The sequence below is a fragment of the Pygocentrus nattereri genome, chromosome 23 (genome assembly GCF_015220715.1).
Source record: "Pygocentrus nattereri isolate fPygNat1 chromosome 23, fPygNat1.pri, whole genome shotgun sequence".
Classification (NCBI taxonomy): domain Eukaryota; kingdom Metazoa; phylum Chordata; class Actinopteri; order Characiformes; family Serrasalmidae; genus Pygocentrus; species Pygocentrus nattereri.
The window spans coordinates 15413032-15438832 of NC_051233.1; the positions used below are offsets into that span (position 1 = coordinate 15413032).

General features: G+C 41.4%; 1 protein-coding gene across 4 annotated transcripts; it reads right to left on the reverse strand.

Annotated features, from left to right (window-relative positions):
* Nucleotides 1-5314: 5314 nt before the first annotated feature.
* On the reverse strand, nt 5315-25801 carry pik3r1 (phosphoinositide-3-kinase, regulatory subunit 1 (alpha)). Of its 4 annotated transcripts, XM_017714131.2 has the most exons (15): nt 25492-25801; nt 23427-24087; nt 14692-14787; nt 14509-14583; nt 14290-14421; nt 13099-13300; nt 12750-12832; nt 7656-7758; nt 7450-7548; nt 7128-7308; nt 6749-7017; nt 6465-6641; nt 6296-6370; nt 6021-6191; nt 5315-5731 (listed from the first exon to the last, which is right to left on the reverse strand). In XM_017714131.2, exons 2-15 carry the CDS (start codon nt 23758-23760, stop codon nt 5542-5544), a joined length of 2187 nt encoding a protein of 728 aa, XP_017569620.1. In that variant the 5' UTR covers nt 23761-24087; nt 25492-25801; the 3' UTR covers nt 5315-5541. The 4 variants fall into 4 exon arrangements, with proteins under 4 accessions (XP_017569620.1, XP_037389280.1, XP_037389281.1 ...); XM_037533383.1 differs by lacking the exons at nt 12750-12832; nt 13099-13300; nt 14290-14421; ... (2 more) ...; nt 23427-24087; nt 25492-25801 and adding an exon at nt 10634-10823; XM_037533384.1 differs by lacking the exons at nt 12750-12832; nt 13099-13300; nt 14290-14421; ... (2 more) ...; nt 23427-24087; nt 25492-25801 and adding an exon at nt 9223-9518.

Sequence of the window (25801 nt, forward strand, 5' to 3'; positions counted from 1 at the left end):
GTTCGAAGCCCACTTTGTGGTTCCGTCACAACGTCATGCAACTGACCTATTCTCCCTCATTTATAAGCTCGCTGTCAGACAAGTGTGCCATTAATCATTTTCCAACGATTACAAGTATTAATCAGGAGTTTCTAAACCATTAATGCCATCCATTGCAGTCTCATTGAGAACGATATGAGCTTGCCTATGGAGCAATAATATTATTTAACAGGCTGACAAGCAAAGCTAATCTTAGTCACAGAGCTTCCACAAAGGTGACATTTTCCTCCACCTTACAGATTTGCAGCAAGGCCTATGCGTGCCAAGAGGAAGAGTGCAAACGGCACTATCGGTGCAGTCGCTCAGTCGTTCTCTAAATAACTTCAGTGCATGCCATTCTTATCCTTCGTACTGTGTTACACAGAGCATAGCGAGAGGTGCGTACGGTCGTGCATGTAGAGCATTGTGTGAATGTCTCCAAAGAAAGCAGAGAGGTGATCTGAGTCTTCAGTGTTCTTGAGAACAGCACTTTTCGTGCTCTGCGTGTCTGTGGCTTACCATTTCCGTCCCCAGCTCTCTTGCTAAAGCACACGGTGGCTGAGCATTTTTGGAGGAACTTGCCACGGTCAACCGAACCTCCTTGCTCAATGGAAAAAAATAGGTCACTACTTCTGAAACGTGCTTGTACAGAAGTCAGAAGACAGAGTGGATCCCGTAAAAAGCTGCTACTTTGGCACAAACGACAAAGCAGCCGCTGCAGTCGCCATAAATCATGGGAGTTTTACGAATAACGATGCATCACATTTGGAAACTTTAAACGTGCAGCCCTACCAGGAACAGACTATTGTAGACGGGAGGATATTAGGCTATATAAAGGCAGCGCTTGAGTTCTTTAAGTGGCCTTTCAGTAGGAGATCAGTCAGATTGGCCGGTATGGGAAGGACCTGTCAGAACAGGTCGAGCTTTAGGCCTTTTTAACTTCGTGTATGAGACGGAGATCTCGGCTCTTTTAGAGTGGGCGTGCTAACCTTTTCAGTAACCCGCCGCAAGACAGTCAGCAACAATGCGACTATTCCTGCTAAAAAAAAGAAAGAAAGAAAACGACACAGACCAGCACGAATTTCTCCAGGCTGATCTAAACTGGTTTATGCTGGTCACCCAGGATGCTCAAGGCTGGTTGACCAGCATTAGTATACCAACAGTCAAAAGACATGTGCTAGCTTTGTGTGTTTTTTCTAATTCTATATTCCGTTTTGTGAGTTGCCTTTGTTTGTTAAAGGGAATCCGATTTTTTAAAAAAGTTCTGCGTGGTTTAATAGTTCACATATAAAGAAAGTTGTCCAACAAAAATGTAGAGGACAGCAGGTTGGCTGGCATAGAATGTGCTTTCATGGCTGAATTCACATGCATTTCTGCCATCCGGTCTTTGCAGTTTTATCGTTATAAAACTTATAAAACCTCTTCGCATATAGTGAAGAAAGCTAACACAAGGAAAAAAAGAACAGGGCCACTTTACTAATGTAAAAATCTTATACATAAATAGTTTTGGTTCCAATATGTTTTTTTCCCCATTTTGAGATATACTCACTTATGAGGATTGGAGGGAAGAACAATTTTTACAACGTATATATTATTTACAAATGATATATAACATATCGAGTATGCTATTTGTGTAGCGTTTAACATGCTAACCAACCCCACCCACATCAGGACACATGATCTAAACTCATTTTGTGTTAGCTAGTTAGCATCAATGGCTTTGATATAAGTCTAAATGTAAAAGTCAAAATATTGCTATTCATTAACTAAAAAGAATAATTTTTTTCTACCTCTAAAACATTTCTATAATTTATTTACTTAGGGAAATATTTTTAATCAGAAATATGTCATCTGTACTGTTGTAATTTTCAGAGCTCTGGCACTGTGTGAAGATTGGCCCAGGATTTAAAAAAAAAACCTTGCCATTGGTTTGTGTTCTGCATCCATTGAAATTGAAAAATGTCTACATAATTCAGTTGTTCAGATGTCAAGTAATTTTTTTTGTAAGTTTTCTTTACAATGGAGATGAACCTATGTGTGTCTTCTGAGTTATTGTATGTAGTGCAAAGATAAAATATTAGTTTTAGAACTAAAATTGTTAAAAGGGTATTTTTTGGGTACTATCTATCTAATACTATTTTGCCTTACATCTTGCCTTGCATGTACCACCCTGCCATTGATGTATTTTACAAATGCTTTAAGCCAAAACTTAATCTTCAAACTCTCGTAACACACTCTGACTGCAAGTTTCTTTACAACAGCACATTTCCTATCAACCCATTCTGAATTACTTTATTTACATCCGTATTATGCAGAAAGTCCTCCTCTTTCTAGAAAAAAAAGAAAAAGAAAAAAAAGCATCTTTCATTGTAGGGTATGTTTATTTGCATAATCTGGACACTACTCCAGTGATGCTGTTGATGCTGGACAGTCTGCAAAACCTCATCTTAAAAATGTATTAAAATAAGAATCTAAATGACATCATATGTCCAAACTGCACACAGACCAAAAGAACACAGAGTGCTATGACCTTGAGTCCCCAATAGCGACTGTGACATCAATGGCGTGCCATCATGTCACACCACCAAATTTGCATAACCTCAGAACCTCCAACAGTACAGAGTGACAGGCTAAGAACAAATTGACAAGAGTTTTTTTTTCTTAAAACACATTTTATTTTTTTAAAGACAAAGCCATTACAGGTCTGAAGAGATTTTAGAACCAGGTCATACTGGTTAATCTCAATGTTAGTATTGTGGTTACAATTGTCTGTAAATCAACACCTTATAGATTCAGAGGGGGGGGAATTAAGTTCTAAAAACTGCAGCATGGCAGCCATGTTGTAGACAGCATTACACAAGATAATGTGAGGCCTTGTGGCCAAGGGTAGAAGAAGAAGAAGAAGGAAAAAAAAAATAACACATGAAAAGTCTTATCTTATTTGACAAATGAAAGGAAGTTATCGTTTTAATCACCTGATTTCGTACCAAGTATTCTTTTGAGAGCAGTTTGCAGAAGATGCATTTCTTGCAGAATTTGAGATAAATGTGGGGAACACTAGCACACAAGATCACTGCCAGATGACAAAGCAAGTACCACTTTGAACATCCTCCCAAATGATAATGTTCATCACTGCAGTGCTTTTAGGAAACTGGGCCTTCATCTTATTTTGAATATTAGATCTTGGGTGTCAGAACAGAATGACTAGACCAAACACAGCTGATAAAAGGTCATTAGGCCAGACATATCGGACATTTTTTAAAAAAAAATTCAGCTGTTCATTTATAAAAGTTGCTCAGAAAAAAAGGAGGCTTATGGAAAAAGGCAACTTTTGTGCAACATAATATTTCAGTCCATCCCAAAAAAAAAAAAAAAGTTTGCTTACAGTAACTGAATGAATAACCTACATAATTACTGATTTGCACAAATTAACAATCAGGGCATACAAGGGATCTTTAAATCTAACTGAAAAGTTCATAAGGGTTAGTTCACTAACTCATTTTAAGGCAATCAGGCCTTTATAAACAAGGAATCGAATCACTTTAGTGCTGACCTGACTTTGGTGATAAACTGGCAAGCAGGAGAGTGATCTACAGAAGAGACTCATTAACAAGTTATCAAGCTGATTACTTGTGTCACAATAATGTTTATTTATGCAAAATATCATTGGATGCATAACTGCAATATAGACACGACTCAAGCTGGAGGCAAAACTATGCCAAACAGACTTAATCAGTCATAAAGCTTAGAATACTGTAATTCCTGATGAGTAATTAAAAGAGAGCAATGACAAATGTGGCCATCAAGCTGAAAAAAAATCTTTCAGTTGGTAGAACTAGCATTTATCAGTATTATATGACAATCAGCCTAGTATTGGGTGCAAGTCAAAATGAGTTGATCCATTCACGTAAACACTAGTAAGGGTTTTCTGATACAGAAAAAAATACTACGTTGGTAAGGAATGAAGGGGTGTTACTCTCTCACCATCTAAAATGGATCATCACAATGTCCATCATTCCAGAGGATCAATTCGCTTTGCTCTCCATTTGTGGAAAATTTATCACAAAATAAATTTCTGTCATTGGTTTGAAAACAGTAAACTATAGGCTAATGCGTTTTCTGATATGAATTCACTAGACTGCAGTGATTGAAAAGGTCAATAATTCTTTGCTCTGATAAAATGTTTGGATATACTGACAGAAGCAGCACTAAATTCCTCCAGGCTCTGCCTAGGAAAATGCTTGAAGTGAAAAAGACTAATAAAATACTCATCTTTTACCAGCTGCTGATAAAGAAATCTGTAATAAAGTATAATTTCTGTTGTAAAACTGAAGCCATCTTTCTTGGCGGTTTTGACACGTAAAATATCCTCTTACTGACCCAAAAAAAAAGAAAAAAAAAAAGACTTCAAGCGCTAAAAACAAAAACATTTTATATTATGGGTAGCAACATGTAAAATAAAAATCACAACTTTGCAGAGAGGAAGGGAGATACAGAATTTGCATAGCAGATTAGAATACAACTGAGAAGGAACTGAGCATTTTTTGGTACAATATGGTTTCATCACATAGGGTTTTTTTTATGATGTCCGTATGTACAACATGAAGTATGTCCATTTCAGGTCCATTTACTTGCTTTGCTAGTTCATAAATGGGAGAGATGGAGTCAACAGTTAGTCATTGTAATGCTTACAAAGGAAATGCCACACATCCTGCCATCTTCGTTTTGCTCCTTTGAGATGAGATGTTCACTCTTTCAATTGTTCATCCAGGAGTCCTTAATGTGATAATACAGAATATACTGTTCGAAAGTGCCATCTTGCTACATTGTTCAGCTAATTCCATGGTCTGTTCATGTTTCTCAAGTTGTCACGTTGAACACCCCTATCATGAATAGCTTTCTTATACTGTGAATTTTGGTCACATCACATCCATGAACACACGCATACGCACGCACGCACGCACACACACACACACACACACACACACACACACACACGCACACACGCACGCACACACACACACACACACGGGGAAGGGTAAACCCAAACTTAATATGTGGGTGAGGAGTAGGGCTCTGAGTACTGCATTTTTATATATATATATATATATATATATATATATATATATATATATATATATATATATATATAAAAAAAGGATGCACTTCAGAGGTTATCATCAACAGCGTTCCACATTCCAGCAGCAGTAAAGCTTTGAAATGAACAAGCACCATTTGGAAAAGGCCTCCAAAGTCCTCCACTTTGGGAGAAAGAGAAACGTTCAGCAGTTTCCACTTAAAGAAAACTACATTCAAAACCTGCCACTGTCAAAGTCTCTGTGGATAAAATGTCCATTTCGGCTTTCACGTTTTATCACCTGCAACAGGGCTGCTCAAAGGTGAAAAAAAAAAAACAGCCCTCCATCCTGAGGCCCAAGTGGAGGCATTGCTGTGAGAGAAGAGGCCTTCTTTTTAACTCTCGTTTTCTGTGAAAGAGTCCCAAGAGTGTGTGTTCACTAGTCCTCATCGCCTCTGGTGTGCGTAGACTGGGTATGCTAACGTAACATTCAGAGAGTCATTATGTTGAACAAGAGACGTGTGCTGGTAGTGCAAGACCAGTTCCTTCAGCGAGCTGTAAAGGTTGTAGGGCTCTGCAAAGCCATAGCCTGTAGGGGTTTTGTTGATGACGCAGTGCTTGACCTCGCTATCCACACTGCAAAAAAAAAAAAAAAAAAAAAAAAAGAGACATTGTTTTAGACCTCAGACTTCAAGCCAAACATTTAGAGCAGTCACATGGAAGTACCCTCTGAACAATCAAAAACTGAATGCTAGCCACTGAAAGAGAGGTTCCAGAAGAGAAGGTATGCATTAAGAAACGACACTTTCCATTAACCTGTACTCTACATATTTAATGAATACCATTCTTATTTTGCTAACATCATTTAGGCTTAAAGGATAAAAATGTGTTCTATAGCTTTATAAGGCAGCTGAAAAATACATACACAACACTGCAGGCATAGCAGCCAGGTTTGCTGCTATCGCGGACCAGGAATGTGCCATCTCTTTTGCCCCGCAGCAGTGCCTCAGCCTGGAGGCGGTTAATGTTGCCCAGTTTCCAGGAACGCTCGTCATGGTGTGGCAAATCCTCATCATCATCCACCATAGAGTATTGACTACCAGACAGAAACAGAACCGATGAGCATTGGAGGTCAAAATTCTTAGAACGCCAACATGTGACATCCTGAATTTCATGATATATAAGATAACAGATACTCACTCATCCTGGTTCTCGTTTTTGATTCCCAGCCACTCATTGAGCTTCTTTTGCCTGACTCCTTTCTGTGTCAACCACCTGTGGTTCAAGAGCATGGGAGAATGTCAGAAATCAACAATAAAATGAGAAAACATTTTTATATTTAGAAACCTATTAAGATTAAGGCACTTACATGAGGTACTGATCCCTGGTCTTCCTGAGCTGGATGAGGTCAGGCTTGATGCTGTTCATCCTCTTGTCAATTTCCCTGTAGTCTGCTGCCTGCTTCTTCAAGTCCTCCTCCAAACGACGCTTGCTGTCCACAATTTCACTGATTCTTGATTTCAGCTTCTCATAGTTCACCATTATCCTGGGAGGAAGCATTTGTTATAATCAAATGTGCATGAAGGGTGCTGACAAAGTTTCCCAAAGGGTGGGTTCTGAAAAGTACATTTGGATTTGGGCTTTAAAACTCACCTCTGGATCTCTTTTTCATTGCCTTCTCTCCTGAACTTCTCAATGTACTCTTTGCTGTAGCGCTCTTGCGTCTGACATTGCTCCTCAAAGATCTTTATGGTCTCGTTAAAAGCTTCAATAGCAGTCCTTTTCATTTGAATTTCCTGCGACGTTCTAGTGTATTCCTCATACAGTCTGTCATACTCTCTGTTTTTCTCTTGGTACTGCAGGTGGTATTCATGCAATTTCTTGCCCACTGCCTCAATGTTGTCCTCTTTCACCACTTGATCCTATGAAAGATGACAAAAAAAAAATTCAGATCTCTACGCCACACTGCAGTAAAATTTCACATTCCTCGATTAAGGTGCTTTTCATTTTCATGTGCTATGATTACAATTACCTGTTGGTACTTAGACACAGGATACTGCAGTTTCACATCTAGTTTGGGATTGTACTGAGCGAGGGATTCGTGCCGGTAGTGATTGATCAACTCAACCACTGAGCTGAATGTCAAAGGATCCGAGAAACCATACTTTCCATCGCGATGGAAGATTTTGATCAACTTGTTGTTACCTCCTTTCCTGCAAACCAAATGAAATAAAAAAAACTGATAATACACACAATACATGAGAGATGCACATCAGTGCTTTTTCAAATGCTTTTTCACCATGGCAGACAGTAAGGGGTTCTTTGTGGTAATGATAAAATGTAAAAAAAATTACCTCAGAGTGAGGGTGTAGTCCCCGTGCATTTTGGTGGAGGCATCACGAACCAAAAACGTTCCATCAGCTGTGTCTCTCAGTTTCTCATTGACCTCCTCCCTGCATGAGAGGAAACATCCACATTAGAGATGTCAAAATTAAGCCTTTTAAGTTTGTTTTTGTGTAAAGGCTGCAAAAGAAAGACGAGCTAAAGAAAAAGTGCTTGCCTTGAGATGTCTCCCCAGTACCATTCAGCATCTTGCAGAGCCATGTTGTTGTTCATACCGTTGTTAGTCACAGGGGTTGGTTTGGGTGGTTTCGGAGGTAGTGCTGTGAAGAGGACAGCAGGCTATTATAGAATGGTACTGATTTACATCCAAATGGACCAGCTTAATCACAGTAATTTACATATGAAACATGTCTGGGCAAGTATCAGCCCATACATTTGGACACGTCCAGGCAATCAATGTAGAGAGAAGAAAATATATAACGTGAAAACAAAAACATTTTTCTAGGGTTTCATCCAGATAGAAGCAGGAGGGTTGGACTGAAATAGCTTCAATCATCGCTGCATTTTCCCCAATCAAAATCTCCCACCTTAGCCAGAATTATAGTCATGTTTTTAATTCATGCAGAGGGTTCTGCATTTTGTGAGATTTTTCATCCTCCCTCCCTTTCCACTTGATTAAGCGGAGCTAAAAAAAATGCCTCTGCTCTCTCTCCAGCAGAGAGGCTGGCCATGACTGAGGGTGAGCCAAGGAGAATGCATTTCATTCAGGAAAAAAAGAAAGAAACCCTCACCATTCTTTCACTGCTTGCAGGGATGGTGCAATAAAATAGAAATGGAGCAAGGCATGTGGCCGAACGGCTGCCTGATTAAACCGCACAGCCCCTTTCTGACATTCAATGGGGAGGGAGCATGACAACCATCTCCAACATTGCCAAAACCAAGCAAAGAAATACCAGTGACCTCACAGTCATAAGTAGAATCATAATGATGGGCTTCTTAAAGCTTGCAATATACATGTTCTGGCAAAATCCTGCTTTCTTTCACCAGCCACTGAGAACATGTTGCATCACTGGTAACAGGCAAACGCTAAAACTGATTGGCTGCTGGGTTGAGTGACAGGTAGCTGCGGGGGCTGTGTGGTCTCCGTGGAACATGAGGCAGAGCTCGAGCGATGGGCTATTTTTATGCCCCCTCATCTACCCACTCTCTCCTTTGTTCACTTCAGTCACTAACCATTACTAAGCCCACTGCAGTAGCAGCAGAGCAGCCTCGTAGACATTAATGTAGGCATATCCGTTTCAAAATAATGCACCAAAGCTGATAAGCCCTCTAGAAATGTTTTTAATACAGAAACAGTCTTCTCACAACAAACAGGCATTAATTGCTAAGAAGAAATTACACATCTACTGACCAATATCTAATACAACTGCAATGACCATCCTTATCAAGCATAGACAACAGTAATAACTTGCTCTTCATATGAATGCACCTGTTACAAAAACATCCAATACAATAATCAACAACCACCATGCACCAATTTCAGAATTTACCTGGCGGGTCTACTTCTATGTAAAAGAGCAGGTCAGTCCCGCAGCCTGGTGCCAAGCCTGGACAATCCATATCAGTCATAATTAATGCCAAGTTGCACATCTACAATAGACGCAAAATTCCCCTGCGTAAATCATTCCTTGTGATGAACTCCAATTTCTTCTCAAGCAGCTCTAAAAATTGCTTCTTGAAAAGCCTGGAAGAGTGGAGTCAGCTGAAGCCATTACATCACTTACCCCAGCCAATGGCACTGCGGGACTGTTGCTAGCCACTCCTGCCTCATCGCCCACCGCTACGTTGTTCATTTCCTGAACGCAATGATGTCATTGTGAAAATGCACTGGCATTTTCCAGTCCAGAGAAAAAGGTTTTTAAAAAAATTAAAAAATAAAAGAACACCGCTGCTTCATTCAGTAGTATCCAACTGCCTAAAGGAACACGCAGGGTCAATAGCAGACCAGATTCTCCAAGCTATCAGCAATCACATGCAACACTTACACATGAAGTGCATGGTAGCACAGCATCTTTCAAATGAAAAGGGGATCTGATGTTTCAGTCTCTTTCTCTCTCTCTCTCTCTCTCTCTCTCTCTCCCCTCCCTCCCCTCTTCGCTGTCTGTTGCAGGTCTCCTTGGCTCCTCCTCTCAGCTAGTGGGGTGGTTGAGACCGGCCTCTCTGCTGGCAGGCAGACAAAGGCTCTGCGCGCCGATCGCTTCTGCAGCGGCACGTAGGCAGCTGCTACGTCAAGCACATGGCCGGGTCACAGGCAGGCAAGTGCTCACAAATACCGCTCATAATCCCCCAAACGCAATACTTGCACAAGGGCGGGGGTAGGGGTGAATAAAGCTGACTGAGACCGGACTGACACCTGAAATAGTTACAATTCTCAGTAGGGTTAAAAGAAGCCCCAGGAACATGGCATATTGTCCCCATCACATGACAGGTGAAAGAAGCAGCTTCCTAGCAGCTACAAAGTGGGTCAAGTGTAGCTGCAAACTTCAGAGAAGTCTGAACAATACTAGAAATCTAAAACTATGAATGATGCATCTTCACCCCATAGGCCAAATTCAAATTCCCTAATAAAAGCTTGTCAAAAGGAATGCAGCAATACATCCCCTTGCAACTCCATATTTGCTATCAGTGTTGAAAATGCATTGATTGATTGAGTCAATGAATAATGTGACTTGTTACACACACATGCTCAGTCGTGTCAAGGCAAGGCCAAGCTGAGTCAAACTGGTTAGCCCACTTTTATTGGCATGTCGTGCTCTGAACTTTGCTGTCAGAGTCTGCACTTATCGACCATCTGTGAAAGAAAGACACCAAGAGGCAAAAACCGATGAGATATGGGGCCCTGCCGAGTGGTGGTGGTGGGGTGGGGGGGTGATGGGGGGGGGGGCTAAAGAACAAAGTCGCTAGGAAAAGAACCTAGTCTGACTGCTCCACTAAACAAGCACTTTCAAAAACCAGTCTAACTCCATTCACATCTCCTTTCTAACTCCATCACAACGCAACTTGGTCCACAACCAAATCATACACAAAACACACCTTTTTATCCACATAGCAATTTGTACCCACTTTTTGTCTAGCTTTGTCTAGAGGTTTATTTCCAAGACCAAAAGTTCTGAAGTTTTCAAACAGCACACTTACGCTGCAAATTGTGCATGTTCTGGAGATGTTCAAGTAAACCAGCTGTCTGTTCAGTAGAATAAGCCCATTCAAGATTCCCTGTGCTGTAAATCCAAAATGGCCTCTTCTCAAGTCTCCAAGAGTTGTCCCATTCTGTAGATTTAGCAACTGGAAGCTTTCATGTAGCTCTTTAAAAAGGCAACAAGGTAGAAGCAAAAAAAAAAAAAAAAAAAATCCAGGCAAATCCTTACTGAGGCAGGTGCAACAGGTTGGTGCCTCCCAGTACTGGAGCTTGAGTGCAAGCAATGGTAGGCTAAACGGTGTGGGAGGGAAAACAGGCCTGAGGCAGCTGGTTAATGATTGCCGGGGTAGCTGGCCCTGGCTCTGACCCTCTCCAAAAGCCAGCCCTGCTGTGTGCTCATGCTCTCACCACTGCACTGGCTCACAGCCTTCAGTCTTATGATTAACTCTCTCAGGTTCAAATACTTGCTGAGCTTGGCACTTTGTGTTTTGGGAGGGGCATGTGGTGCAGGCAGGACAGGGGCAGGAGGGGGAAGGAGGGTGGAGTGAAGTCCTAGGAAGTGTGTGTATTTTTGTGAGTGTGTGTGTGAAACAGCAGCCACTACTTGCAAGCTAACAAGAGTTCTCTGTGGAGTAGACGGAGTCTCTAGCCAACCAAATCTAAGTGGGCCTTTAGCCACTGGCTTAAAATAGCCCGCCTGTAACTAGGAGTGAACAGACACACATGAACAGACAGAAAGAAACACACACACATACACACACACAAACCAAAAATGTATGCACCCTCTTGCCCACTGTAACATATGCAACAGTCTCCACTGCCACATGTGCAGACATCAAGTCTTGTATGGGCAAGTAAATGAGACACAGCAAATGTGAAACTGAAGCAGCTCTTAAGTTACTTCCACAGGTGTAAAAGTGTGTGTGAGTGTATGAGAGAGAGAGAGGGAAAAAAAAAAAAAAACCAAAAAAAAACACAGGAAGGAACTGGGCTCCCCAAACAGAAAGAAGGGGAGTGAAAGTGTGCATTTGAGATCAGACTCGTCTGGCCCTGCCCTGGCTCCTGCAGGTGCAAATTACTGACAGCTGAGCAGGAGCCACACTTGGAAGGGGTATAAATAGGTCCTAACAGGTAATAAAACCTTTAAACAGACCGTGTACAGAACAGTCCCCACACACACACACACACACACACATATATACACTATATATACATACACAGTATACACACTTCTTAGAGCTCTCAATGGGCTGCCCCACTGTATCAATAATCAAAGAAGAGGAAAAGAAAAAAAAAAGTCATAACTTGCATTTTGTTAAGCTTAGCCTTAGTTCTCTTACTCATCTTGACCTACAGAAGGCAGGGGAGTGGAATACTAATTTTTTGCAATGCGCCTTGAGTCATTAAAGATTTACATCAGCACGCAGGTTTTGCACTCCATGACAAACCTACCAATGCTGCATGCAACTTCCAGCAACTCAAAAAACCATTCAAACTTGGCTTACTTCCTCAATCCTCTTTAAAGTTGTTATGAAAGGATCTTTGTGGGGACAGCACCCCCTTGCCAAAGTGGAATCACATGATGACCCCTGTAATGTGGCTTGGGCAGCGATAACGCAAGGGTGGCTTCAGGATGTGGCAGCAGTCTACTTGAGTAGGTGCTGATCTGAGAGCAGGCTCTCTATTTTCATTCATGCTTATGGTCAAATCTAACATGAGGAATGCTGATGGAGGGTCTATGAAAGGGCACTGGAACAAATGGAGGCTTGTGCAGCAGAGAGCTGGGAGCTGTGGTGCAGAGGCCGCCGCTGCTGCAGTGCCACTGCTTTCACATTCAACCCGTCTGACGGGCTAATAATAGCAATAGGTCGCCTGCTATTCCTCCCATCCGCAGTCTCCTTAATGCTACCCTAACATACTGCTCACTTTCTCTCACCACATGCACAAGCCTAGCATTCATTTTATGGGTTTTTACCCCCCCCCCCCCTTTCTTATGTAAGGGAGAACCAAATCCATAGCAAAAGTGAATGAGTGAACAGTCAATGCAAAGCCATTACAAAACACCCATTACTTCTAATATGGCTGCTGATTACTGGGAAAGAAAGTGGCATCTACCTGGAGCTGCCTGGCTGCTGCTCCATTCACTGGTCACCAGGACTTCAACAATCTTTATGTGGGATTCAGGGCTCGGCTCACAGCTAAGGACAGAAAAAGAGAGGAGGGGAAGTCAGTGAAGGTCCAAGTACCTGCATTACAACTTGGTAGATTACATATTTTCAGAAAATGAGATATTTAGTGTATGTAGTAGTGTATTAAGTGTAGGATTTATCTAAATTTAAAATACTTAAAGCTAAGAAGTCCTTAAAGCTACTTTCAAGTCTGTCTCTCTGTCTTGGGTCTATGTGCAAATGTAAATGTGAAAGAATGCGTGATTTGAGGATTCATGTGCTGAGTAAGACAGCACCTGGCAGCCTGCTGCCTAAACAGCATGGGGCTGAAGATTTCAGCGAGGGCACGAGCGTTCAGCAGGTTGGCAGCTGACGCCTGGCACACACGAGCGAGGTGCCTCAGCAAGCACTGCAGTGTCAGCCAGTACTGGGGTGGCAGCGCTGAGGAACTGGCAATCCTCCGCAGGTGCTGTACACACTCCTCCGAACCCTGTACCTCTGTAGCCCACAGATATGGAGACACATAAGAACACATATACACTGAACTTTTAGAAAATAGTGGGGTGAAAAGAAAAATAATTTTGAAAAAGTTTCACTGTACAAAGCATGAGCTAAACACCAAAATGTAAGCAGAGAAAGAGAGGGCAGAGATAAAGAATGAAGTGTTTCGGCAGTCAGATGGAAAATTCTGCTCAGACGGTTTCAAACCACACAAAGATCATAAGTGTGACAATGTTGGAGAAGACTCTGGTACACTGAGAGTTGATTGGCTGACAAGCCTGATGCAGCAGATAAGTTTTCAGCCTTCTTTTAGGTCCTATTAACCACAGATATCCTGTTCTGTGCAACATGACTGCATGATAACCAGCTGTAAGTAGCTAACAGAGCGAAAAGAAAAAAAGCTGCTCTTACTCTGTCTGCAATGATAACTACAGTCCTATTACTGCCACAAGTTTGACATCTTTGAGCAACATATTGTTCAGTTGTACAGAAAAAGCAGATTAGGTCATCTCTGCTCCAGGCTAATTTCAAACCCTCAAACAGAGTTGAAGAAGGTTTATGCTAACTGTATTTACATAACTGTTGAAACACAGATGCATAACAGTACAGTAAAACGGCTACCAACGTACATGAGTTATCAGTTGGGGCCTATCTTTAGACTGAGGAGAGTTAGGCCAATATGCAAAAACTTAAGAGCAAACAAAAAGTAGCAGATTAACAGCAGCATTGACAAGGAAGAATGGTTGTGGTTGTAACAAACAGACTAATCAAATTTCAGAACAAGAGCTCCACCATGTGGTACCTGCATTATAGTAATTTCAACAAGGTTCTCTTAAAATACTAAATACTTATGAGAATATATTGCCAAAAGATTTAACTGGTAATATCTTTTCGAACACCAAGATGCACATAAAAAATGCAAAATAAGAATGGTCTGTAGAAAATGTATTCTGTTTTTTATAGACTGAAGGGCACAGTGTGTTTACCTTGGACAATGTGTACCATCTCGCTGTAAACTGCAGAGTGGATGACAGGCTGAGGCAGGTCCAGCAGGTATCGTCTGAGACCATCACACAACATCTGCAGATCCAGCTGCTCCAAGTCCACGGAAGGGGGGTCTAAATAGAACATACCATCAGAGACCCAGAGAAAAACACGAAAAAAATTGTGGGTCACAGCCGGGAATAAAACACAAGGCCACTCACCACCATCGAAGCATTGTCTGACATCCAGACCTCCTCCAGCAGTGAAATTCCTGTAAAGGGTAGGGTTGTCCAGACCTGCAGAGACAAGGATTATACATTGGAAGGAGAGAAAAAGGGGAGGAAATGGAAGCAAAATTATAGAGACAGACAGACACAGAGAGACAGAACCAGAGAAGCACTCACCTTTTCTCTCAATTGCATCCAACAGTTTGAGCAGCATGGGTGGGGCCATTTCTGGAGGGGCAAACTGCTCTGTCAGATCCAGCAGAGTGCTGGAACCTGTAGGAAAAAGAGCATAAAAAAACCCTTAACACAGCCTTGTATATCAAATTGTCAATATGCAATATTGGGTCCACCAGAGGAGACCAAAAATACAGTGAAGCAGTCTTTGACCAATGCACTTTTATGGGTTTAGGTACCATATCAAGAACGAGCAGGATGCAGGTTTTGGAAGGCATACCTGAGTAAGTCAGTGCACAAGTAACTTTGACAAGACACCCAATCCCCCCACACCCCCCACCCTTTAAAAAATAAAAAAAGAAGAAAATAGTCATTGCTGACTGTGAATGTGATTAAATGAGCAGTGGAGGTGGCCAGGGAGGCTAAGTAAACAGTAGCGAACGGGCAGATTATGCTCTGATCTAGCAACACAGGTGTGCACTTGAAAGGGCTATGGGGCCAGCGGGCTGCTTTATTTGGATTTGCGGCCCAGCATTTCAGAAAGCCAATATTTCTCAAAGGCCCGGCTGTTCGTGGTGTTGGGAGGTGGCAGAGTTAAACACGAGCGGTCATGAATGAACCCTCTTTGCAGTTCATTCCATTTTCACACTAAAATGATCCCTTTCCCCTAATAGCTTATCCACAGTGACTGGTAGAGCTGATGAATGATCTAGTAAAGAAAAATGGCCATGCATAGAAACCTAGTCATTTTAGGTTGTTAAAAATAATTCTTAGGTACAGGTCTATTGGTTCAGGAAAAGGGCATGACCAAGTAGCACATCAACAGAAGAGAACATGTTGCACCACATCTTCCTCTCATAGCAACCAGAAGTATGTGTTCATTTTCTAAGAAGTATGGAAACACTAAGATACAGAGCTCTTCCTCATATAGAGATTCAGAGATGAGTGCTGTTCCCACATGCGTCCAAGGTGTAACCCTTAGCATGGACAGACATCCTATCCATGGCTGATGTATGGCCAGAACCAGCCAGCTAATTCACAGAAGCCGGATTCGCAAAAGCTAGGCTAATTTTACCCTCTCCCTGCTCCACTTAAGGTGTTCTTCACAAATGACCAACATGAGTCTTCTTTTACTGAAGCTCACTCTTCACCTGTGACACTGACCCTTATACTTGTAAAGAAATTTAAAAAAAATAACCTAAAATAAATAAATGAATAAAGACAGAAGTCCACCTGAAATCAGTTATCAGGAGGAACTACTAAACTAGGAACTACTACATAAATACCAAAACAGCTCACTCACAACTGTTTCAGTTGCATCATTTACTTAAGCACAAACCCATACACAACCACCAAATAATCAAAGCAATAATCTCCAGCCCAAAATATCATATTCAGTAAAAAGCAGATTCCTGATCATCTCACGTTTATTTACACCAGTGGAAGAAGCATGGCTACAGAGGCACTGGTTAAAGAGAGAGGATTGTGTTGCTTCCCGGGAACTAAGAGTGACCCGATAGTGCTGGCCCTCAGGGTGTTCAGATTAAATGACAGCAAGAAAAATACTTGAAATGTTTCAGCTCATCGTGCCGGCGGTTCTCCGAAACGCCTTTGGCCAGACCAGCGATCAGGTGGACAAAGAAAGTGACGCTAAAGGACAGAGTCAGTCGTGCAGGACTCGGGGCAAGAAAGTCATTAATCCTAATGCCTGCAGGAGGTTACCCAACCCTCTCCCAGCCCAACAGTAGTTTGTGTGCTCACACCACCCTGATCCTCGGCTTTGCTCAGCTTGCTGACATTGTAAAACTATCAGGCTTGCACACAGCAGGCTTCCTTGAGGTTAGGGTGTACAACACTCCAACATGCATCCAGAGTTTCTAGAAAGCCCAAGTTGAAAACAGCATCCGTTTAAATTATCTGTGTCAAATCAATTCTCAAGTTGAGGAGATAAAGAAAGTCAGAGAAATTACTGCATTTAAAGCCAAAAACAAAAACTTTAATATTTGGAACTAGCCAACTGCCACCTAGCAGAAAAAGAAGGTGCTTGTGTTTAAGGGAACAATCATACAGCCAACATGTGATGTGGCATGAGGTCTATTTCATCTGACCAATAGGAACAGCTGCTCAGACTTTGGTTACCAAGGTAACACTAGGAGGAGGAATAGGGCCCCAAGAGCAAGTCCACACAGGCATCAGGCTGTATGCAACACAGCGCTCTCATTTCCATCCCATAAGGTTCAGGGAAAGAAGAACCGAGATTAGCGGAAGTCAAGAGGTAGCAATGTTGTATAGCAAAGTCTTGCTCAGACAGTGTGCCTGAAATGACTGAACTGCACAATGTGGCTAGAGAAGCCCTACACAGAGCTAAAGATAACTGGCCCAGAAGTTAAAATTAGGGCCTGCTCACTTCTCTTAGATGATCATTTTGTCATGGCTCAAACCGACAGCAAGGGTCCAACGATGGGGTGAAGTGAAAATAAATAATTTTTTAGCTTTCAAATTAACTGCTGTAACTGCCTTTTTAAGCATATTTATATATTTAAGCAGAGTACAAAGGTCTTTAGGTGAGTTAACCACAAAGTGACCGTGTGTGTGTGTGTGTGAGAGAGAGAGAGAAAGTTAGGACAGACCAAACCACAGTGTCACATTCACCAGCCATTTGAAAAATGACAATGTCGCCCTCTATAGGCAGAAAAGGGAAGACAAAAAGCATAACTTTCTAAAAAACAAAACAAAAAAAGCTATTATAGGATGGATCTCCTTCCAGCTGTTGCGCTACATTTTAAACTTTGATGTGTCAAGCCACTAATCATATTTTCTACTATGACACTAACCTATAGCCTAGCTTAAGGGAGCGAAAATGAGAGAAAAGGGGCATTGTAAATGCATGTTCTTAACAATGCAAAACCATGGTGTGAAACAAGTTCAGTGACCATGTCATTAACCCCACAAACAAGAACAGCCCTCATCTCATCTACAAATGAGCACACCTGAAAACATAATTCCTTACTAAACTTTGACATGGCCTGAACTAGTATGAACATGGCTATTCTTGGAAAATCAATAGTAAATGTAGCAGTTTCATAACAGAGTGACATCTGTTTATTATGATTTTTATTATTATTAATACATCAGTCTTTGCCCCAGCATTTCATGTTCTTCTGCAAAATGTCTTTAGTACACAGTTCTTTAAGATCCATATACAATTTTCTTCAGTATCCAAGTAAAGAAAAGAAAAAAAAGGTTCATCATGCTGTTAAATGCAGTTATCCAAGTGCATATTTCAGTTCTCCTTTTTTTGTTCCCTCTCTCTCCCTTCTCTGCAACGTGTTGCTAATCCGGAGAGCAGACATGCTCGGCCTCCAGTAAGAAGATTTGCCAATTCAGCCCTGCGTCTCTGGAGGCGATCAGTAATGAAAGGCACATGTGCATGCTCTCACGCACAGGGCCCCATAAACACAAGGGTTTTACTGCAGCTCCCATAAGCCATGGCCCAAATGCATATTCAGGGAAGCAGGTAAAACGGGTGTATATTTATTTATATCTAAAAAACACTCAGCTAGATACCACAGAAAAGATTTATTTTTTTGTGAGTAATCAAATGACACTACTAAATACTTGATAAGTTATCTGCCTCAAGACCCAAACACCACTTTTCAAACAAGGCATTCTAGATGTTAATTCTGGATATACCATCATATTAGAGCCTTTCTTATAATTCACTTCAAATCTAGTTTAGGAAATTCCTTTTGGTTGTTGTATACTACAATAAAAGACATCTGTAATTCTGAAAAAGAAAAAAAAAATCTTCAATGCAATGATTCTCTCTCAGAATCTACACTGATGTTACAAAATGTCAAACTTTACACAGATCTATGCATAAAATGTTAACAGGGCCAAAAAACTGAAGCAAAAAACATCACACCACTGAATACAATGTGACACAATAAACAATAAGAAACAATAGTAATTTAGTTTAGAGTTCAACTAAGCTAATGAGACATGGATAAAAAAAATATCATAAATCTGTATGAAAAAAATTATCACATTTTGGCATCAAAACTAATGAATTGTGTGATATCTAGAGATTCCCACTTCTAGTCTGAATGCACATTCTAGTGAAGAATTAAAAAAAAAAAAAAAAAAAAAAAACACAGGGAAGGTGGTGAGGAAGGAGCTTCTCTGGGAACTGCTTGGGAAGTCGTTCCACCATAGCATCCTATTATCAGCAACACACCCATTTATTTCTCTTGACATGAAACACCATGGAATAAAAAGCTTTATGAGCTTGTTCCAAGGCACACGCTGTACAATTCGTTTCAACCACTGCTTATTTACAACGGCAAGTGGTCGTTTGGGCACACTCGGCATGGCCATGTCTTCCACAGCAGCTCTGCACACAGTCAGCACACAGGAACAATTGTACTGGTTCAGCACAATGCTAAATCTGTCTGCTGGGCACAGGCTGTCCAGCAGGCTAGCCCACAGGAACGCACGTCATTATGACCACAACTGCAGTTTGGCTGTGGCCCTGGACTAACCGTCAGCACTTAAAATGGAGTGGGGGGGATTGTCATTTTTGGACAGACACACTGCACCAAGTATTTGTTACCCCCCCCCAACACCATCAAAGGTGGGGGTACAACGAGAGTAAGTGTCTTAGGAAATTAACACATTCAAATAATTGATATCAGCTTATAACAATTAACTTACTTTCATTAAATAAAATACTTTTTTTTTTTAAGTTTGTTAAACATTGCTTTGTTGACTGACATTCAGTTGACAATTATAAACTATTACACTTCTCAAATTCAAAGAGCAGAAGCTCACAAACTATTGTAGCAAAGCATGGCACTTTCTAGGTTCCTTGGTTGGTTAAGTATCTTATTTTTAATCAGTTCTCTTAATACAGTGTTTAATATAATTTACGCATTAACAGGTTATGTTCATGCATGCACGTCTGTTACTAATATCAGCCAACTGTATGAGCTAAATGATATATTGGTTGGGCCCCAATATCTATATTGCTGTGCTCAGGGAGGAGGCTTGAAATGAAGGGGGGGTTACATGCAACCCCCAGCTGCTTATTCTCTGAGTTTAGGGGAAAGTGCACATTCTTTGTGAAGCCCAGCAACAATTCTCCCTCAGTGAGCGACTCCACACAGCAGATGTTCAGCTGAGCACTGAAGAGGCCCCAGAAAAGGAGAAAACTACATTATCTCAAACTCCAGCTATGCAGCATGTACTCTACCCTGCTATTCTCTCACACGCTTGTGCGCTTGATCACCCCGCTCCAAAACCAAATCTCTCTTTTCTGGTTTTTCCACCTAACTGCTGATGCCTATCTTTCACTTTTCAGGTATGACTATAGGCACTCTCCTAGGGGTTTGTCTGGTTGCGTGCAGAACAGGCTTCTTCCCCTTCCCCCTCCTTTTCCCTCAAACCTAAATGCTCTAAATATAGTGTGCAGCAAGAAACAATTCTCACAAACTCCATTAAGAACATCATGAAAGTCTAACAAATGTGCAGGCCACCTCTTCAAATTAAAAACTAACAGACCATCAGTTAAGATAAAACTACGAGGAAAGAAAGGTAGATTTAACACTCATACATTTGCCTTAAGGCAACTAATCTCCAGTCTGTTTAGAATAAAGGTTTTGCACAGACACTCATCAGCTAGTATCTTAAGAAGGAAGGTAGGGGCATCAGATTTCTGTGCAAAACAAAGCACGTAGGCCTTGCATGGGCTTGCACAGATTAACCAGTTCTACTCTAACAAAGTAGAAGTTTTCACCTTAAGCACTCTCAGCAGAATATGGACATCTACAACTTTCATGTTAAAATAAGTTCCTGTCCTAGTGCTACACTACCCTTACTCAAAAAGGGATAAACAGTGAAGAGCAACTCCACAACATGGGAAAATAGCAGGTATTACAGTAGGTTGCAACAAACGTTTCCCTTGTCCCTTATACTGGAATAAAGATAGAAATCAAAACAGCTCAGCCATTAACAGCACACTGTACTAACGTCAAGGTGCCATCACACACATTCTATTCACACATGTTCTCCTAATGGGGAAAAGGCAAGAATTTCACATGGTGCTGTTCAGCAGAGTTTTCCCTAATACAACAAATCAGCCTTTAATCAAGGTCTGTTTTTGTACATGTTTACTTCATATTATAATAATAGAAGAATTTGCAAAACATCTTGCATGAAGGAACTTGAGAAAAAAAAAGTACATATAGTACAAATAGTGCTGTTAAATTAACTGTTCATTTTTAAGTGTGAACAACAAAAATGGTGGATGCAGATTACAACTGTCTGGCTCTGAAAATAAAGTAGGACGAGAAAGACAGCAGTTCTGATTTTAGTAAATCCAGTGTAGGGCTGGGTTCTCCTGGCCTGGCCGTGTAGAGCTCCTCTCACTCTAGAGGCCCACAAAAAGGAGCACATTAGTGTTTTTAAAAGCTCGGGAGCCGGAACAGACTGAAATTCCACATCTGCTGCTCTCTGAAGTAAGCCCATGTGGCTTAGAGAGAGCGAGAGAGAGCGAGAACAAAAACGAGAAAAAAAGGAAAGGCCCCCACTTTTGACCCTTCCCCTTACTGCCTCCCTCTTTCTATCCACTCCTTGCCCCTCTCCAACTTTTCCCTCTCTGCATGAGCTGAGCCCAGCCCCAGTAACATTATCAAAACATTAAAAGGAGGAGGAGAGGAGAGGAGAAGAGAAGAGAGGGAGGGACAAAAAGGAAATGCGAGCAGGAGAGATCTGCCAGATCCTTCAGTGGCAGGCAATAAATCACAAGCACCATGAAGCAACAAGAATCCAGGCTGCAGGCCCCAGCCCCACCGCTGCAGAACCCAGCTCCTCTCTCTCTCTCCACCACCCACCCACCCATACAAACACAGAGACTTTTCTTCTCCTGGTGCCACATTCACCCTCACACAGAACTCTGGGGCTGCCACTCAACACTGCTGGACTTCAATGTGGAGAGTAAGTCATGCCAGACTTTGCAGGAATTTCACAATCAGTTCTCATAGAGACTTGAGGACCCCATACAAACCTGTCGCTAAGTGGAGGCAAGATTTTCACACCATCCTTCAATATCAAAAATTCTGTTCTTAATAGTTAAATGAATATTTTGCAGATCAAATTGAAACAAACAAATCCATTCATATCTATATCTATTCCATGTAGACAACCGTGCAAGACACCAACTACAGATTTTTAAAATTCACATCAAGACCTGTTACTGGTAACTGGTTCCCTGTCCCCACAAATGCACTAGGCCCTGGCAGACAGCCAGTCTTCTTCCGCTGTCTACTTGTTCTGGTTTTCCATTCAGGACAGCTCCAAGAGCTCAGGCTCTGTTATCAAGGCTACAAATGTAGTTCATGTTAACGTCTCCCTCCACTAATGGATTCTGCTTAGGCCAGTTAATATGGACCAAACCTGACAGCCCATCCAAAGCTAAAATTGCTAAGATTTGCACACAGTGTCTGTGGCACTTAGGCAAGAGCAAACTGTCAGAAAATGCCTGCATGTTTATTTTTGTATTTCTGGCAACAACATACAACTGATTGTGCTTCAGGTTGAGTGTGCAAGTTTTTTTTAGTTGTTTTTTTTAGCAAGAAATTGCACAAAAAAATTACACTGGCGATAAACCACACAGGATCAGGAAGTAGATGATAACTTGTGGCATACTGATTTTACCACCAACGATAACAGAGCAGCAAATCTCACTTATAATCTAATGTTCTATGTACCAATGAAAACACATCCACTCACTTTGCCACCATGGCAACAAATGTTTCTCCCAGCATGTCTTAATCAGAACCTAATGCAACACACGAATAAAAAAAACTGTGACGCACTATGCACAGCATTGGCCAGGCATGGTGTATGAGCCTTAATTTGTTCAATCCGTCAATTTCCCCTTATGCATGAGTGGAAACCACTATGGCCCCAAAAACACTTTTAGAAACAGTAACCACCACTACCAACTACACACAGAATATTACAGTTCTCCTGAAAAAAAAGAAGGCTGAAGAACACCTTACCCAATTATGCTCTTCAGCGATCAGTTTCTTATCTAAATCTGTGCCATGAAGTTCACAAGCAACAATCAAAAACTGTGTGAAGTTTTTTCTGCTAATCTTGCAATCTCTCACAAAGTGAGAAACTGCTCATGGAGGTGTGATGGTGTGGCCATGTGAGGCTCTAAATGGTCAGCTCACAGCCGCGGTGTTGTGGGAAAATAAAATATCCAAAAAGGATCCCTGATAACTATACAGCATTCGCAAATGTGTATAGGCCTTCCTCTAAAACTGGGCTTCCGGTCATGTTTGCAATTATGAACCATGCCTGTCACAGTAACTAAACATCCCAACATAATCAGAGAAGATTTGTATAAATAACTGGTCACTCACTAGTTTCTATAAGGGAGTTCAGAGTGGGTATTTTTAAGCAGGCACACACGTTTAATGGCGTTTGATTTGGGGATGAACGGATTTAACTGAGGCACACAGTGTTAAAACTGTGCACCTTTCAATCAATGTCATAACTAACACAAATAAAACAACTGTAGACTTGTTCAATTTTGTTTTAAAGAGTAGCCTAACTAAAATGAACCTCAGGGTTTCCTGGGCACCAAACCAACAATTCCCCACAGCTGCACAAAATGGTGGACAGCTGCAGTTTAAGGCAGAAGTAGCTTATAGCTTAAAGACCCCACTCACCTCCTTGTTCGGAGTCCGAGTCATTCTTGGCTGGTCCCGGAGCCATGGGCAGAGGCCTGGGGGGTCTTGGTTTGGGGGTCGGAGGAGAAATCTTCTTTTTGCCAATGAACTCCACATAAGTACCAGGGAAGTCCCCTTTTTCCTGAGTCATTTCATTATAACCAGGCAGCCAGCCTATCTCCTCTGGTCTCTCTTCCAGACCTTCACTATAGCCAAGTGCTAATAGAGCACCTTTACTCACTAGGAGTATGTCCCCAACATGAAGGTCAATGTCCTCCTCTCTCTCCTTCTTGTAGTCATATAGTGCTCTGTACTGATATCCTTCTGCGCTCATCTTGATTTCTTAGTATTCCTTATGCTTTTGTGCCAGGATATTTCTCAAAATGGCCAGGTTTTTTTTCTTTTGCCCCTATCAGTCCCTTGTTTTTTTTCTTGACAAAACACTCTTGGGGTATGACAAAGCATCTACTGACAGTCAAAAATGTCTTTTGTGAAACCTATACAGTCAAGTATTGTATCATGCTGTAGTCTCTCACTCAGTAGGTTGTCCTTTAAGTGAAACTGATTCTCCAGTGATCTAGAACACCTTCACGGTGCTTCAGACACAATTTTCCCATCTGTGAAAGGTCTGCTCCAGTACTTTGGCTAATGTAACCAAGACCTGCAACAGAGAGAAGCCATTTTCTAAGCACAGCTCACATTTTATCAGTGCGACTAATACAGTTCTGTAAAGCAAATCACCTCAACATGAAAACAATATAGCTAAAAATAGTAAAAATAGTAAAAGATAAATACTTTAAACATTTTGTTATCAGAATTCTAGATTACTTCCATAAACAAGTAAAACAGTAACCAGACGTCACTGTCTTTTCTGGTGAGAAGTCCTAGAAAGCTGAAGGCATTACATTAACATGCACTGTGGAATAAGCTACAAAACATAAAAATGCCTTGCAAAAAGCACACATTATCGACGTCCCAGTTCGCGCTGCTCTGAACTACAGTGATATGTAACACAGCATGTTTGCAGAACAACATGCTGCAAAGAAAATGAAAACGAAATGCAATGCAACGACGGGCTGGAGCCAAATTTATTTCAATCAGAAACCTGGGGGAAAAGTCATAAGTTCATTGTGCCATCTGCTCATGCGGTTAGCGAATTAATTCACCTCCTACTTTGAATTTAGTCTATTCTATCTGGTGGGACAGACTACAGCTCTGTTACACTTTGCAGTCTTTGTTAGCAGAGACCTTCTCTCCTGTTAATATGTATGGAACTAACCGGACTACTTGGACTGTGTAACGAGATACAGCAAATGACGCCTAGGAAATCTAAGCTAGCTAGGTTAGCTAACGGAGACATCTGAGAAGCTTAGCTACTCCTTATTATGCAGGCTTAGCGTGGTTAGGACCTCAGTCATTTTTACCGCTAGAATACTTTAACATACCTAACATAATAATCAAAACATTATACTTAAAATAAACAGCACGACGCAGTTTTAGTTAGCTGAAATTTTATAAATGAAAAACTTGACTAGTTTTCAAGACCGAGACTGCTGAGCTAACCTAGCCACATGCTCACTTAGCTTTACACACAGTGCTAGCGTTAGCAGGCTTTTATGGTAGCTAACGTTAGCGAAAAAAGCTAACCTAGCTCAAGCTTCGTAAGAACTTTAGCGTTAACTACAGGCTGGTTAAAGCTAGAGTACACCAAGCCATGGGGACAACCAACTGAACAATGTTACACATAAGCGAAACTGACGCAGAAAATAGCCTTTTGGACAATGTTTTCAATGTTGTTTGCGAAACAATCGTACATCAAGGATGCAAAGCGGTACTCGGGAGCTAATGTACTCCCACTGCTCCGCTTCGCCAATGGAACAAGCTGTTCCAGACAAACTGAACGACCGGACTTGCCATGAAAAAACAGGCGACTTAGTTTTAAAAAGGATTCGCAAACATCAGCTATCGAAGCTGTGATGCATTGGATAATACTAAGTGCAACGAACCGCACTAGAATATGCGCAATATAGTTATACAAAGAAGCGAAAACGGCAGCTATACTCACTTCGGCAACTTGCATGGGGTCCCGTCAACGCTGGGCCGTAAAAATCTTCCCTTTCCGTGAAAACTGCGGCTAAGTTAGCAGCGTTAGCTCAAAAAGATAGCTTTTTCGACAAACGAACAAATGGCAAGCTTTAACCAGATCCTCTTCAAACGACGTTTAAAACGACGAAAATAAGAATTTCAAATGGTTGAATTCATTTCGCTCCGAAACAATATTTTATACTCGGTTTTAAAACTTAAAGAAGAGGATATAGCACTGTATAATCCTGACGACTCCGCCCGAGCGACTGTAAAGACCGGACTCGTTCTCA